The 15,480-nt window shown below is 54.6% G+C and overlaps 2 protein-coding genes across 4 annotated transcripts in view; both read right to left on the bottom strand.

Annotated features, from left to right (window-relative positions):
* Positions 1-2,101: 2,101 nt before the first annotated feature.
* LOC121665381 (protein aveugle-like) lies at positions 2,102-6,595 on the bottom strand. Of its 3 annotated transcripts, none has more exons than XM_042029482.1 (4): positions 6,080-6,595; positions 5,354-5,452; positions 4,703-4,979; positions 2,102-4,613 (listed from the first exon to the last, which is right to left on the bottom strand). In XM_042029482.1, the coding sequence occupies exons 2-4, from the start codon at positions 5,411-5,413 to the stop codon at positions 4,603-4,605; spliced, it is 348 nt and encodes a 115-aa protein (XP_041885416.1). In that variant the 5' UTR covers positions 5,414-5,452; positions 6,080-6,595; the 3' UTR covers positions 2,102-4,602. The 3 variants fall into 3 exon arrangements, with proteins under 3 accessions (XP_041885416.1, XP_041885415.1, XP_041885414.1); XM_042029481.1 differs by having other exon boundaries at positions 6,109-6,592; XM_042029480.1 differs by lacking the exon at positions 6,080-6,595 and adding an exon at positions 5,815-6,070.
* Positions 6,596-7,352: 757 nt separating this feature from the next.
* Positions 7,353-15,480, bottom strand: part of HADHB (hydroxyacyl-CoA dehydrogenase trifunctional multienzyme complex subunit beta) — a 20,795-nt gene continuing 12,667 nt past the window's right edge. Inside the window, exons 4-12 of the mRNA XM_042029478.1 lie at positions 14,852-15,039; positions 13,146-13,326; positions 11,768-11,889; positions 10,077-10,156; positions 9,950-9,997; positions 9,531-9,618; positions 9,375-9,449; positions 8,537-8,701; positions 7,353-7,903 (exon numbers count right to left, since the gene is read on the bottom strand). Of these exons, the coding sequence (XP_041885412.1) occupies positions 7,868-7,903; positions 8,537-8,701; positions 9,375-9,449; positions 9,531-9,618; positions 9,950-9,997; positions 10,077-10,156; positions 11,768-11,889; positions 13,146-13,326; positions 14,852-15,039 (983 nt within the window). The 3' untranslated portion in view covers positions 7,353-7,867. The remainder of the gene's footprint in view (positions 7,904-8,536; positions 8,702-9,374; positions 9,450-9,530; positions 9,619-9,949; positions 9,998-10,076; positions 10,157-11,767; positions 11,890-13,145; positions 13,327-14,851; positions 15,040-15,480) is intronic.

Genomic DNA, 15,480 nt, shown 5'->3' with positions numbered 1-15,480 from the left:
CCTGTGCCAGGGCCTGCCCACCCTCCCAGGGAACAATTCCTGCCCAATATCCCATCCATCGCTGCCCTCTGGCACTGGGAAGCCATTCCCTGTGTCCTGTCCCTCCAGGCCCTTGTCCAAAGCAAAGCAGGAACAGACACCTCTGTGAACACTCCCCAGGGCCCCGTTTCCCCCTCTCCCATACATTTACAGAAGGAGGTTGCCCAGAAGCTGGCCACAAGGCTATCTGCAGACACTTGTTAAGAACCTGACCTCTGGCATCCCACTGCAAGTTTCCACTCAGAAATAGCAGTGCCTGGCTGCAGCTTTCTTGGCAGGAGACATCCCACACCTGGCAGTAACAGAGCGTTGGGGTTTGGCAGGGGATTTTCAATGCATGCATTCAACACTCGTGTTTGAGTGGGAAAATCCACAGGCAGGACTGCACTGCCACAAGGATTTAAAAAATAGCCTCTCAGGTTTGGGGAATCAACTGGCAAACAAATTAGAAGAACAGAGTCCTGTAATCCACGAGGGGCTCTGTTGCAATATGCTGATGGTGTCCTGCTAGGCACTGAAACCAAAGAACAGGACCGAGACCTGACTGTTGAATTGTGAAACTTGTTAAGATTAGATGGTTACAGGGTATTGAGGGAGAAGACCCAAGTGATGAAAAGACTGTGACCTTCCTGGGTTTTGAAATTCTCTGAGGTCAAAGGAAAGTAAGCATGTGCCATGAACAGTGAGGCAAGTGCTTGCCTTTCTCAGGATGGTCAGGGAGTGGATCAGTAATTTCAGATTATTGGTCCAGATTTTGTATGGGCCTTTAAAGCTGCCCGTAAAGATTTTATTATATGGACTGATGACACTTGGGCTGCTTTCAAACAATTTAAGAAAACACTAATGAGGGCTCCATCTTCGGGCTTGCCAGATCCCATGAGATCTTCTGAATTATTCCCTTATGCCAAGGATTGCTGTAACCGCTGGACTCTGCCTAGCAGGCTGCAGCTCCCTGAGAGCTCAGCAGGGGTTACCCAGGGCCGTGCGACAGTCGCATCCCGGAGTCCATTTCGGACAGCCCCTCGATCTGGCTCCGGCAGCCAGCAGCGTCACAATGCAGTGGTGGTAAAGGAGGCAGAGAAGGGTCTCTCATGAGGGTTTGAGATGGCTTTAATCACATCTCATCCCCACGACGTTCAGAGGTAGAGAGACAACCTGGTCTGGGTGCGGGGTGGTTTTGTCAGGGGCCCAAGGGCGGTCCCTGGGCGGGGCTGGGGTACAGAACAAATAGGGAGAAACCGAGGGAGCGGCCAAGGCTAGGGCAGGGAACAGGGGGAGCAGGAGAAATAGGAAAAGCAGTGGATTAACAGATCCCACGAAGGATGGCCTAGCTGCTTGTGAGCAGTCATGGCTATGGTGCTGTTGATTCAGGAAGCTCCTAAATTGACTCTGGGACAAAGCAGGATGGTCTCTGTGCCACAGATGGTGATGCCTTTTCCAGGTCTTAAAATCAAGAGGCATACACGGTTAGAAGGGGAAAAGGGATTTTACCTTGGTATTTATTTTAAGGATCCTTAGGTGCACACGTCCAGGTCATATGCACTGAAATGCACCCCACCGAGTCTTTTCCTGTGTCTCTGTGTCTCCGTGTCTCCGTGTCCCCCCCCCCAATATTGGATATAACATTATAGGTGTTACTAATTAGCAGATCTGTCAAAGATTCCCCAGTGAGAGGCTGGACTGAGCCCCCCTTCCCAAGGAGCCTTCTCCTGGATGGTTCTATCTTGGTTTACAGAATGTGTTCTGGAGAGCACCTTGGGCTCTGGGGCACACTGATCCCCAGCTACGAAGCTTCTAAAATGTTTAGTCTCTGAGCTTGGCAAACAAGTCCAAGAATGTAGAGAAAAAGCACTGAGAATACAGAAGTTGTAAAAAGGTATAACAGGGGTATAAAAGAAAAGGCAAAAAATCTTCATGGCATCAATGGCACAGACAGGCTTGGAACAAAAGGGGGGCCACTGCCTGTCTACCAAGGGGTACTTCAGACCTTCAAACCCACCTCTGGTGTTAATCCTGCTGTGTTTCTGTCGTTCACCAAAGTAGAAAGTACTCCAGGACATGATTGCCTACAAACAATCACAGGAGTTTATTCCAGCCGACCGGATTTAAAGGACAGCCCGATAGAGAACCCAGACTGGGAGCTGTACATGGATGGAAGTAGCTTTGTTTGCAATGGAAAACACGTCGGATACTCGGTGATGACCCTGAGCGAGGTCACTGAATCCAAGGCTCCAGTGTTGGGTGTTTCTGTGCCGAAGGATGAACTGGTTGCTTTAACACGGGCATTGGAGCTGGGTGAAAGAAAGTCAACATCTGGATGGATTCTTTTGGTGTAGTGCACGCCCTGGAGAGACAGTGGTTTGTTATCAGCACAAGGTACATCGACCAGACATGGGACACAAATATCACACTCAACTGGAAGCAGCACAAAAACCAGCTGAGGCTGCAATTCTGCGCTGTGGAACGCGCCAGACTGACACTGAAATCGGCTGGATAGAAACTTTCTAACACAGTTTTGAGTATTAGAAAGCAGCTGCTCTTCATTGCAGCACTGGTCATTTAGGGGATCCTTCCTCCGATCCTGACGAGTGTTGGATGAGCAGAGGTTTTCTCATACACGCTGATTGCATATTCATTAGCTACCCCCACGTACTTGACTTTATTTGGCATAGTCACTCCCCTTATCAGAAGTCCTTAAATGGATCTTCAGGATCTGTCTTCGAAGTCTGGCGTCCTTTTTACGTGGCTGTTCCTCGAGCCCCGCATTTGAGTAAGGGCAATATTGTTGTTTTACATAACTTCTGCTTTGTCAGCCTTGCAGAGCTGAGCTGGCATTTTCCATGACTTCTCTTTGCCTGAGTTACACCCTTTATCTATTTTCCCACGGCTGTGCTGCTCTCCTGTCCTTATCAAGTCCCCCCTTTTCTTGAGACTACGTTCCTTATGGGAACCAGTCTCTTAATATTTATATTTCGTTTTAGAGTGTAAGGCATTACAACAGCTGCAACACTGAGTCTTGATGCCAGCTAAAGCCGTACAGCAATTATTATGGTGACGATTATAAACAGATGTTTTACCGAGTCCAGCTGGGTACCCCTGAAGGAAGTTTGGTCCGGATTTCTTCAAATCCCCAGGAGGTGGCGTCTTGAGCTGTGCCTTGTAAAATTCGGGCTTGTTTCCAGATTTCCTGGACATCTGTAGATACTCTATCACTTCAGCCAATGTGTACACAGCCACTGGGGTTAATGACAGTGCATATTCCTCCTTGTGGTGCTGAAACAAGGCCTAGTGCCATTCGGTTTTGTAAAACAGCTTGTGACAAGCTCTTGACTTCTTCCCAAGGGGCTTTGGCCCTTTTGATTCTGGAGCAATGTATCCACAGTTTTACTGTGTCCAGTTTCAACGCAGTAAAAGTTGTCCATGGCACTTGGAAATGTCCCTTCCCCTTGGGCTGGAGCGGGGCACTTCCCCAGCCTTCCAAGCAGACCCAATCTCCTGGTGGGAACTCGTGCCCTGGTGTGTCCAATCCCGTCGGTCCGGAGATCTCCACTGCCCGCTGCAAAGCCTGTAAGGTTTTACTGAGAGAAATGAGGGAATTATTCAAACCAAGCCCTCCTTTTACGTGTGTGTTTCCTGGAATGTGGCCCTTGGTAGGGCCGACCACAGAGCAGCTCACAGGGGCTGCTTTTGCTGGTGGCCCACGGCTGAATTCTAACTCGAAGCAAAGCAATGGGGAAGGCTTGGACCCAGGTCAAGGAGGGTTCCTGACATATTTTACCCAGCTGCAATTTGCTTGTAGAATTCATTCACTCCACTTTGCCACTAGCTTGGGGCCTGTAAGGAGTGTGAAGATCCCAAGCTATTCCCAAGGCTTTCCTAAGCTGTTGTATCACTTCTGCAGTAACGTGGGAACCTCTGTCTGCTGACATTCCCAAAGGTACCGCCAATCCAGGTGTTATCTGATTCAGCAGTGCTTTAGTCACTTCCCTAACCTGGTTGGTGTGACAAGGGAAGGCTTCTGGCCACCCAGAAAAGGTATCCGCCAGAACTAGGAGGGATTTATACCCCCCTTCTCTGGGCAATTCAGTAAAACCAATCTGCCAGTGTTCACACAGAACATTTCCAGGTTTTACGGCTCCTGGCATTACTTTATTGGCCTTGTTAGGGCTGTTTCTTTAACAAACTGTACTTTGTTTGATTCTGGATTGTACAATCTGAGTCATTTTAGACGTTAGAGTCATTTTGCAAACATTTCAAAAGTTTTTTCAGGACTCCAATGAGTGCCTTTGTGTTTGTGATCCCCTATTTCACTACAAGATCAGTTCTGGGACTACTTTCTGCCTGGCTGGGGTAACTGCCCAGACTCGTGGATCAAATATTGCTTCTAGGGTTCTGCTGTCCTTATTTACTCCTGCACCGGGCAGGCTCTGGGTTTTTCAGGGGGTCGCAGTGATCTCGGGGCTCCTCCAGCACTATTCCTGTGTGTGTTGCTCAGTCCCCGCTGCTTTGGCCTCGCACGCCATCTCCTCTGCTCCCACAGGCTCCGGGACATCGGCAGGGACATCATCTTCCCTCTGGGGAGAGGGGGAAAGGTGACACCATCCCGCGAGGGGTGCAGCCCCTGCCCACCCCCGCCCGTGCCCCCGGCGCGGGGGATGCTCACCGCCAGCGATGCTCCGCAGCTCCTGGATCTCCTGCTGCAGCCGCAGCCGCAGCAGCTCCCGCAGCAGCTCCCGGCGCCGGCTCCGCGGGGTGACCCCCATGCGCCGCAGGGACCCCTCGGTCAGGCGCAGCAGCGCTCGGCCCGTCAGGGCGTGTTCCCGGGCCAGCTCCGCCAGCCCCCCGGAGCCGCCGTGCGCCGCCAGCCAGGAGCCCACCTCGGCCCCTGACCACCGCCCCGCCGGGGGAGGAGAGGGGGAGCCGGGCTGTCCCCTCGGGCCCTGCAGCCCCATGGAAGCCACAGGGTCACGCTGCCACCTCTGTGGCACAGTGCCCCCGCCCCAGCCTGAACGCAGCCCTCGGTCGCATCCCTGCGCTGATGCTGGTGGCTGCACCCGCGTCCCCGTCCTCGGCCCATGGGGGTCCCCCATCCTCCACGCCCAGGGATCCACAGATAACCCGTAGGAGCTCCCCATCCTTCACCCGTGGGGAGCCGCCATCCCATGCCCAAGGGGGTCCCTTAAACCCCCACCCATGGGGGTCCCCAAACCTCCACCTGTGGGGGTCTCACATCCCCCTCCCATGGATGTCCCCCTGTCCTCCACTCCCGGGGTGAAGTTATCTGGGGGGGTCCCCAGCCCCTGCCCTCTCTCACCTCAGCCTCGGGGCACCTCTCCAGGGGTGCCTCAGCCCCATCCTGCGCCGGGGCTTCCATGTGGGGCCGGGGGCAGGGCACGGGGGCACTTCTGGCTCCCTGCAAACGGGGCTCCGTCAGCGGGGGCTCCCCCGGACCAGCCCCCCCCATGTCCTGCCAGCCACACAACCCCCCCAGCCCCCACCCTGGCAAACCACTATCCCAGGGTCCCTCCTGGGGGGACACAGTCGCGGGTTGTCGCGCTCGTCCATGCCACCCACCCCTGCCCCCCCAGCACAAGGGGCCGCGACCCCCGGGACCCACCGCCCGTGAGTGCGGTGACCCACCGCAGAGCCCGGCGCACCCCGGTGGCACCAGCCCCGGCTCGCCCGTGCCCTGAGCCCGTAGAGGACACCGGCACCGCCCGGCTCCCCCGCCCGGCCGGGACCCGACCCCTTCCTTCTTATCCCCCCGCCTCCTACCTCTCTCCGGGTCCGTGCCCAACACCAGGAGAGCGAAAGGAACCTTTGCCCCGGCGCTGGCTCCACGGGCACAGCCCCGTGCGCTGCCCCACAAACGGCCCTGCCGGGCACGAGGGACCCCTGGGCATCCCGGGGAGCCGAGGCACAGGGCCAGGCGGGGTTGGACTGGGCTCCCTCCATACCGGGAGCCGTGCAGGAGCTCTGCCGAGGCTCTCCCAGCCCGTCCCGGATCGCTGCCACCAGCCCACCCCGCTACCCTGAGCACCTTCCACGCCACACGGGCACGGGACGCACCGGAGAGGCTTCAGCCACGATCGTGCCGCTGGCGGCGAGGGTCCCACAGGCGGTGGGGACGCAGGAGAGGCACCGGCGGGGCCGGGGAGGAGCGGGATGAGCTTCCAGGATGAGTCACATCCGACGGGCTGCAGCCCTGCCCGGCCGAGCGGGTGCGGACCAGCCCCCGCCTGCAGCGCCCCAGGGCGCTGCTGTGCCCCCGCAGCCTGGAGGGGGTTAAACCCCCCAAATTAACCTGCCCAGGGCAGGGCTGGAGTGCCCATCCCGGGAGGGATTGAACAGCCGTGTGGATGTGGCACTTGGGGACGCGGGTCAGTGGTGCCCTCGGCAGCGCTGGGGGAGCGGCTGGACTCGATGATGATCTCAGTTTTCTTTTCCACCCTAAACAATTCCGCGATTCTAAACCCAAGCCGGCCCTTCTCCTCTGGCCCTGGCAGCTCCCCTCTCCCCCTGGAGCAGTGCTCTTGCACAATATTTCCAATAAAGAATAAACAGGACAGCCCGGGTGCTGCACCCATCCCTTATCTCAGCCCAGCCTCCAGCGCGGGGCTGGGCAGCAGCTGGAGGGTGGCAGAAACTGCTTCTGTCATAAAAAGGACTCGAAGGTGTTTGCAAGGTGCTTCAGGAGAAACTCTGTTCCCTGGCAGGTAACAGCAGCCACCCTCAGCATCACGAAGCCATGAGGAACGGGTGAAGAAAATAACAAGGATATTAAACAAAAAACCAAGTATCTCATCTTCCCCAATGCTTGGGAGAAAGACAGCCCTGGACACTTGCAGTTTATCACCACCTCAGAGCCCCTTCCAGGGCCCTAAAGGGGCTCCAGGAGAGCTGCAGAGGGACTGGGGACAAGGCATGGAGGGACAGGACACAGGGAATGGCTTCCCAGTGCCAGAGGGCAGGGCTGGATGGGATCTTGGGAAGGAATTGTTCCCTGGGAGGGTGGGCAGGCCCTGGCACAGGGTGCCCAGAGCAGCTGGGGCTGCCCCTGGATCCCTGGCAGTGCCCAAGGCCAGGCTGGACATTGGGGCTGGGAGCAGCCTGGGACAGTGGAAGGTGTCCCTGCCCATGGCAGGGGTGGATTAAGTGACCTTTAAAAAGCCCCTGCCCACCCACACCAGCTGTGGTTCCATGATTTCAGAGAGACAACACCTGGAGTCAGCTCACAGCCCCCCACCACAGACACCACAGGAACAGTCCCGAAAGCATTTCAGCTGAAGGGAGGGAAAGAAAACAGCCATGAGTGGGTTTTGTCCTGATTTATTGCGCTTCCATCAGCGACATTCATTTGCCAGATGCAATTTGCTCATTCCAACAGCATTTGGACAGCATGGAGCAAACTGCCCCCTCAGAGCCCAGCTCAGCCCCTGGGACTGAACCTGCTGCTCCTCCCCACAGCATTACCTCCCCTCTCAGCCCACCCACCTCCACTGCTTCACATTCTCCTGATCTCCAAACTTCATTGTCCATACAGGGCTTTGAAATAGTTTTTGTTCCCCAGAGGGAGAAATCCTGGAGAGTTACCAGAGGGATCAGACAGGGTACAAGGAGCCTGCAGAGACTCAGAGCCACGTTAACTGTTCCTCTCCTGGACGTGGAATAGAGCGTGCTCATTAGATAAAAATTACTGGCTGAGTAGCTACAAGGGATTGATAAAGGCCACGGATCCCCTCTCCAAGAAGGATTGGGTGCAGGATTTATTAGTGCATTGAAATGGCATTGCCAGGCACAGGATGGAGGGACAAGGCTCCCAGTGCCGTTACTGGGGGTAAAGCTCCACGATCATCGCGTGTCCCTGGGGACAGAGAGAGAAAACATCACAGAAATGGTTTATGAACAGAGACAAGAATCATTATTACAGCCACGGATCAGGGCATGAAAAACGTGAGCCACAGCAGCTGGACACGAGCCCAGGGGTGTCCAGGGGGACAAGAGGCCACTGGCCCGTGGGCTGTGCCAGCTCTGGGGTGGCAGCAGGGCCAGGGCAGTGCCCGTCCCCTGTGCTGGCACTGCTGGGGCACCTCCAGTGCTGGGGGCAGCTCTGGGCCCCTCCTGACAGGAGAGACCCTGAGGGGCTGGAGCGTGTCCAGGGCAGGGAAGGGAGCTGGGAAGGGGCTGGAGCAGCAGGAGCGGCTGAGGGAGCTGGGAAAGGGGCTCAGCCTGGAGCAAAGGAGGCTCCGGAGGGACCTTGTGGCTCTGCACAAGTCCCTGACAGGAGGGGGCAGCCAGGGCAGGGGTCAGGCTCTGCTCCCAGGGAACAGGACAGGACTGAGTGGCGGTGGGGGGCAGCCAGAGGTTGCCTGAGGGAGCTCTGAACACCCAGCACCCAGAGCTGGTGTAACCAGGCAGGACTCCAGCGTCCCAGCAGGATCAGACCTGCCATTCCTGCCCTCTCCCAAGGGAACACGCTGGAGCACAGCACCATTACCTGCCCTCCTGCAGCACAGGCAGCGACCAGGCCGTACTGTCCCCCCTCCTTCTTCAGCCTGTGGGCAGCAGTGATGACCAGGCGGCAGCCGGTGGCCCCAAAGGGGTGTCCCAGGGACAGGGAACCCCCCCAGGTGTTGAACTTGTCCAGGGGAGGGGCTCCAACCTGCAGGGACACAGAGGGACACCCCGAGAGACACACCCCATCATCACCTGGCCATCATTAGCTCATCCCAACACCAAGCCTACAGCAGTTCAGGATGGCACATGAGGCTGATCAGGGGATAAATGCACCCCAAAGGTGTTCCTCCTTCACCTGCAGCCCCTCAGGGAAGCCCTGCACTGAGCAAGGACTGAGCCCCTCACACTGTTCTTAATTCCCTCCTCTCCAAGGATTGTGGCTCTGGATCTCCACCTCCTACCAACAACGGGAATAGCATCCCAAACAAATTTCGTTTCCCAAAGAAACTGCCTAAATTGGGATTTGCTAACCCAAGCTCAAGGAGCATCACTGCTCCTCACAGGACAGAGCCAGAGCCTGGCTGTGCAGCATCAGTACAGGCAGCTGCCAGGAGGGAGCCCAGTAACCCCAAGGTTAAACTGAACTGCAGAGAAAAGTGGGTCCAGAGGAGGCCCCGGAGCTGCTCCAGGGCTGGAGCCCCTCTGCTCTGCAGCCAGGCTGGGAGAGCTGGGGGTGCTCACCTGGAGAAGAGAAGGATCCAGGGAGAGCTCAGAGCCCCTTGCAGGGCCTGAAGGGGCTCCAGGAGAGCTGGAGAGGGACTGGGGACAAGGGCCTGGAGGGACGGGACAAGGAGGAAAATGTCCTGACTGTGCCTTACCTTTGACTTCCTGCCCATGTAGTTCTGTGCAAACCAATCCGAATCCATGGCTTTCAGGTTAGCCAGGATCTGCCCCTGCAAGGGAGGGGAGGGTGACATTGATAAGAACCCAAAGCAGGTGGCTACAGGGAGGCATCCCAGATTTAGAGCACTTACAGCAAAAGCCTCGTGGAACTCGAACACGTCGATGTCACTCAGGGTGAGCCCAGCCTTCTCCAGCACTTTGGGAGTGGCGTAGGTGGGGCTGAAGGAGGGAGGACACACAAGTCTTGCATCAGTGTTTCCTGTCAGCATCATCCCCCTTTTTCCAGTCACATCCTTCTCTCTGGGCTCGTGGCCCAGCTCTGCCCATCCCTCTCCATGGGAAGCACAGCCCCCAGAACTCCTGCTGAGGTGCCCCAGCGATCCCGGGCTGTTCCTGCCACCGCTGCTCTCCCACCTCCCCTCCTGCTCACACTCGTGAAGGCCTGAGGAGGTGCAACATCTCCTGAGACACTTCCCAAAACCACACCGTGGCAAGAGAGGGCTGTTGTGGGAGCAGGGGCTGTGGGGGGACACTCTCCATCTCCACCTACCCCAGGAGCAGCTGGTCCTTTGGATCCTGGGACACGTACACGAAATCCCTGTGCAGGAAAAGGGCTGTCAGTGCCAGGGAGAGGAGAAGGAAGTGGGAGCAGAGGCCACTGGACCAGCCCTCCCTACCTTAGGTAGGCCTTTGGTTTGTATCCCATGGCCAGGGCCTTCTCCTCAGACATGATCAGGATGGCCGACGCTCCGTCGGTCTGGAATGGGCAGGGAGAAGCCGGGTCAGGGGTGAAGGACCTGCAGCCCCCGCACACAACGAGCCCCACAGCCCTCAGAGAGAGAGGACCTGAACATCACCAGAGCCTCCAGGACACCCCACTGCGATGAGGGCCAAAGGCTGCTGGAGTGAGTGGATGGATGGGGGATCACTAATGGTGCCAGCACACGCTGCTGAAGCGCCTCCTTACAGCCCACAGGCACAATGCCCCCCAGGACTGAGGGGCCTGAAAGCACTGCTAGGCCTGGGACAAGTTGCTCATCCCAAACACTCAGCTGTCCTCCCAGTTCCATCCCAAAACTGAGAATAATTCCAGGACGACGCAAGCCACAGGTTCACCACGTGACAAGAATGAGCACTGTGGGTTTGGCACATCAAATCATGGAATGGTTGGGGTTGGAAGTGACCTTAAATTTCACCCAGTTCCACCTTCCTGCCATGGGCAGGGACATCTCCCACTTCCCCAGGTTGCTCCAAGCCTACAGTTTTTAGCTTTTATGTATTCTTCATGTACTTGGAGCTCTGTAGACTGTTAAATGCCCTGGTATAACTTCCAGTACTTTTCCAGCTTTCTTTCCCACAGTGAACAAACATTTATTGATGCATTCCTAAAATATTGTTTAGTCTTGCCTCTTACTTCTCCAAGGACTTTTTATTTTGCACCATGTAATCATAGACATGATAAAGGTAGGGTAGGAGATGGGGAGGGGAGCCCCCGTGGGGCAGAACCCAGGGGGGAATTATTTAACCAACTCCTCTATTTGGACAACATTGGCTGGATATTCTAATTGCCCCATCTCATATTAAATGGTACAAATCTAATTCAGGCTGTGGGTTTTCACCATATTCTGTACCTGAAGGCTTTCAAGGAAAGGTTTGCTTTTATACTGTCATTCTAACGTTGTCTGGAAAAGTTTGTGTTCTATTTCCAGGCATCACAAGCCCCAATGTCCAACCTGGACTTGGGCACTGCCAGGGATCCAGGGGCAGCCCCAGCTGCTCTGGGCACCCTGGGCCAGGGCCTGCCCACCCTCCCAGGGAACAATTCCTTCCCAAGATCCCATCCAGCCCTGCCCTCTGGCACTGGGAAGCCATTCCCTGTGTCCTGTCCCTCCAGAGCTGTGGCTGCCCCTGGATCCCCGGCAGTGCCCAAGGCCAGGCTGGACACTGGGGCTTGGAGCACCCTGGGACAGTGGGAGGTGTCTCTGCCCATGGCAGGGGTGGCACTGGATGAGATTTAAGGTCACTTCCAACCCAAACCATTCCATGATTCTGTGAAGTTCAGACTAAACCTACTAACTTCAGTGGTACAACGTCACCAATCCCATCCTGGGACAGAGTCCCTGCGTGGGCCTTGGAAGGATTGACCCTCAGGAAGCAGCTACAGAGAAGCAAACAGGTAAGACATCCCAAAACTTCAGGGGTTTTGTTATGGATTTTAAAATGAAACAATCCAAATTCACCAGATTCACTCAGTTCCAAGTTACACCTGGAAAATCTGGAAACAGTTGACATTAAAAAGCTCCTTCCCACATTATCCCAGCTAGGGGAGGCAGAGGGTCAAGTGGACAGTGCTGGGAACAGGAATTACCAGGAAGGAGGAGTTGGCTGCTGTGACTGTTCCGTAGGGCTTGACAAACGCCGGCTTCAGCTTTCCCATCTGCTCCATGGAGGACGGCCGGATCCCGTTATCCTTGGTGACTGTGTCTTTGCCTGGTGAAGGAAAAAAGTACAATCCAACTACAAACATCAGCAACACACAAGAACTTCATCATCAGGAATCCAGGGGGAAAAAAAAAAAAAAATCAGAAAATTGTGGGGTTCAGGACAAGCGTGAGGAGGGGAAAAAGGAAAATTTGTTTGTGGCATCAGGATATTTAACATGGCTAAAAATAGCACTTAAAAATGGAAGCTACCTCACTTTTCCTCAGAAGACAGCAAAAACAAAGTGCTGCCATCTGTTTAGTGTAAGGAAAAATTACCACATGGGAAACCCGGTTGAGAAAAGAATTTAAATTTAGGTTAAAAAGCCTAAATGGAGAACTGGGCTTAAATCAGTTTATATTTATGTGCTGAGTTTGAGGAATAAAGAGCACTGGGAAAACCCAAATACATCCATCTGCAATTTTCCAATTGCTAAATAAGCCTGTTAAGAAAAAGTACCAATTGTATAATAAAGACCACGTGGAACTGTGCATCTACAAGGCAAATTTCTCCAGGATCCCAATCAGAGTTCCCAAATGAACAGCAAAGTGTCTCCACCGGCTCCTGGGGGTGAGGGGGACACCAGGACAGGCCATGGGAGGGGCAGCTTAAAGGTTGTCCCCAAACTGTTTCACCTCCCAGTGAGGAATGCGAGGCCTTGTGAACTGGAACCTGCCACATTGCAGCTCCTCCCACCCAGCACCTGCACTATCAGACTGGGATTTTATTGGGCTTGTGTTTGTTGTTGATATTCTGGGGTATAAAGGTGGTTGCTCTTGCCTGGCTGGAAGGGCAGTGGGATTCCAGGTCCAACTGTCCTGATTTTCCCTGCTCTGTCACCTCATTAGCACAGATGTGGGGTGGGCAAGAAAAAATTTAGGTATGTAAAGATTTGACAGAGGGCAGGGTTAGATGGGATATTGGGAAGGAACTCTTCGTTGTGAGGGTGGGGAGGGGCTGGGATGGAATTCCCAGAGAAGCTGTGGCTGCCCCTGAATCCCTGGAAGGGTCCCAGGCCAGGCTGGATGGGGCTTGGAGCACCCTGGGACAGCAGAAGGTGTCAGGGCTGGAACTGGGTGATCTTTAACATCCCTTCCCACCCAAACCACTCCACGATTCCGTGTTTCACTCTCAGATAACCCGTTTACAAACACATCCCTGCTCCAGCAGTTCTCCAGGGACAAACAGAACCCACCCAGACCCACAGAACTCCCTGGAGCTGCCCCCAGCAGTGAGTGCTGGCCGTGGCACACGGGCACTGTCACCTGGCACTTTGAAGGGCACCACGTCCTGCAGCAGCCCCTCCTCCTGGGCTTTCTTGGCCAGCGTGTGGGAGCGCAGGGCGTACTCGTCCTGCTCCAGGCGGGAGATGCCGAAGGCGGCGGCCAGGCGGTCGGCAGAGTGACCCATGGTCTCGCTGGTGGAGAACTCTGCCACGGCTGGGAGCTGCCACCAGGGAGGGAAAGTCAGCACAGGTGAAAAAAGCCCTCCTGGGAGCACACAGAGATGAGCCCCACGGTCAGAGGGAGGCTCTTCCCTTCGTTAATTCAGAGCTACCCAATTAACACACGGCAACCAGACCAGAACAGACTGAGTCCAATGTGTCAGGGGAACCATCTCTTTCCAAGACTTTGGGGAAAATGAGGTCCAGGCTGCTGGGAATCCATGACAAAAGGTTGTAGGTACAAAAATGCTGTTAGTGAGGATTTTCTTGTTATTTTTTCTAAGTCCGTGAGAGACTTTTCTCTCTCACAGAAGAGGTAGTAGGGAATGTAAACAACCAAGCCACCTGCAACCTTGGAAAGTCTTGTTTATGGTATAGAAGAAAAGTATTTTGACAATGGATGTTTTAGGATTTTGGCCAATCACCCCCAAGGGGTGGCTGGTTCTTTGTCCAATTAGACTATGAAGAAAAAAGTCTATAAAACGTTTCTAAAAGAATTAAATAAATCAATCTTGCTGCACAATTCCTGCCTGCTGGATCTTCTTTCCTCCTCCTCCCTATGGCTGCGGGACACGGTGATATACCGTAGGAACCAGGCCTATGGTAATAAAAGGTGACCAGGCCTTTTGGGTTCAGCTGAAACAACACATCCTGGGACCTCAAAACTCCCTGTCAGACACCCCCTTATCCAAAAGCAGAGCCCAGAGGTGATTCTGGCTTCGTTTTTGTTCTTCCAGCAGCACACAGGAAATCCCTGGGTGCATTTAATCCTGAGATTTTCATATCTTATGTGGATTTGGGGTCTCAGCTCTGCCATACTGAACCCAGGCCTCGCTGCACTCGCACTACAGGGAATGACATGGATGCAGTTTCCTTGTGAAGAGCTTGGGGTGGGAAGGAGGGAAGTGCTTCTCCTTTGCATCCTCACCACGTTGCAATTCACCCCCCTGCGGCCCCCAGGACAGAGCAGTGGCTCACTCTGCTCCTGACATGGCCCTGTGGATGCTCTTCAGGGGAGCTGAACACATCCAGCCCCTGGCAGGATTTGGCCAGGAACAGGAATCAAAAGGCATATTTAAGATGCATTAATCAAACAACAATTATATTCATATATTGAATTATATTCATATTCCTGTCTAATACTAAGGGGGCAAAGCCTACTATCTAGTAAAATTCCTCTGACCCTAGAATTCCTCTGACACTTCAGAATAACCTTTATATTTATGGGAAAAAAGCTTCTATTTCTGTCATCTGCAGCACGCTTTGTCCAGGAGTTGCAGAAGGAGGTTTTGCACCAAGTTGGGTTTACTGAAGATGAACGTGTGGGAAGCAAAAGCAGAGTCCCAAATGCTGTGAGATGCATTAATCAATGTTTTAACCCAAAGCAGAGGACAGAGATCGATCATGGCGAACCCCAGAAGCCACCCCACCCATCTTCAATCCTCTCTATCGAGGTCAAAAAAACGACCTGTTCACACCTTCTACACCAGGTTCCTAAATATCTAAATGCCTGACAAACCAAAATACCTCGGGAGTAAAGTAGTCAGGGCGAATTTTGGAAATGAGGGAGAGCTTCTGGCCCAGGGTCTTGGCTCGGTTCAGCGTCAGCATCGTCTTCCTCATCTTCCTGCTGTGGCGGATGGGGACGTCGGACATGAGCTCCACGCCGCCGGCCACCACCACGTCGCACTGGCCGGCCGCGATCATCCCCACGCCTGCAACGAGAGGCATTCCCAGGAACGCTGCCAGAGCTCACCCCGACAGAGCCCTGGGTACTCCTGCACTCCAGTTCCTCCTCCAGCCCCGGCCTTAGCCGGGTTCCACAACACCATCCTCTGTCGCTCGGCTCGTGCTCGTCCTTGTCACACAGAGCAGGGAGGGAAGGACAGCCCCAGCAGTTTGGGCTGGGTCTCCATTTTTTAGCCCTGTTTAGGCTCAGGCAAAGATAAAAGTTTTTTGGTCACCGTGGTCAGTCTTTACCTCCCAAACAAACAGGGACACTGGGCAGAGATGCTGCTGCAGGCCTACAGCAGACACTCAGTTCATGTTCTATTTCGTTGGTTAAAAAACTTCCACAGAATCCCTGAGGCTGGAAAAGCCCTCCCAGGGCATCGAGTCCAACCTGTGCCCGGTCCCCACCTTGTCCCCAGCCCAGA

Source organism: Corvus kubaryi, unplaced genomic scaffold (assembly GCF_017639235.1).
Source record: "Corvus kubaryi isolate FWS band 111438036 unplaced genomic scaffold, C.kubaryi_AGA036_p1.0 37323, whole genome shotgun sequence".
NCBI lineage: Eukaryota > Metazoa > Chordata > Aves > Passeriformes > Corvidae > Corvus > Corvus kubaryi.
This window is presented reverse-complemented; position numbering and strand designations above follow the sequence as displayed.

Bases quoted from the DNA above. Each gene is read 5' to 3' on its own strand.
- LOC121665381 (XM_042029480.1), bottom strand. From the start codon at position 5,994: ATGGAGGGAGCCCAGTCCAACCCCGCCTGGCCCTGTGCCTCGGCTCCC. The intron at 5,453-5,814 runs GTAGGAGGCGGG...CCCCGTTTGCAG, and splicing joins GGGCACGGACCCGGAGAGAG to GGAGCCAGAAGTGCCCCCGT. The intron at 4,980-5,353 runs GTGAGAGAGGGC...ATGGGGCTGCAG, and splicing joins AGAGGTGCCCCGAGGCTGAG to GGCCCGAGGGGACAGCCCGG.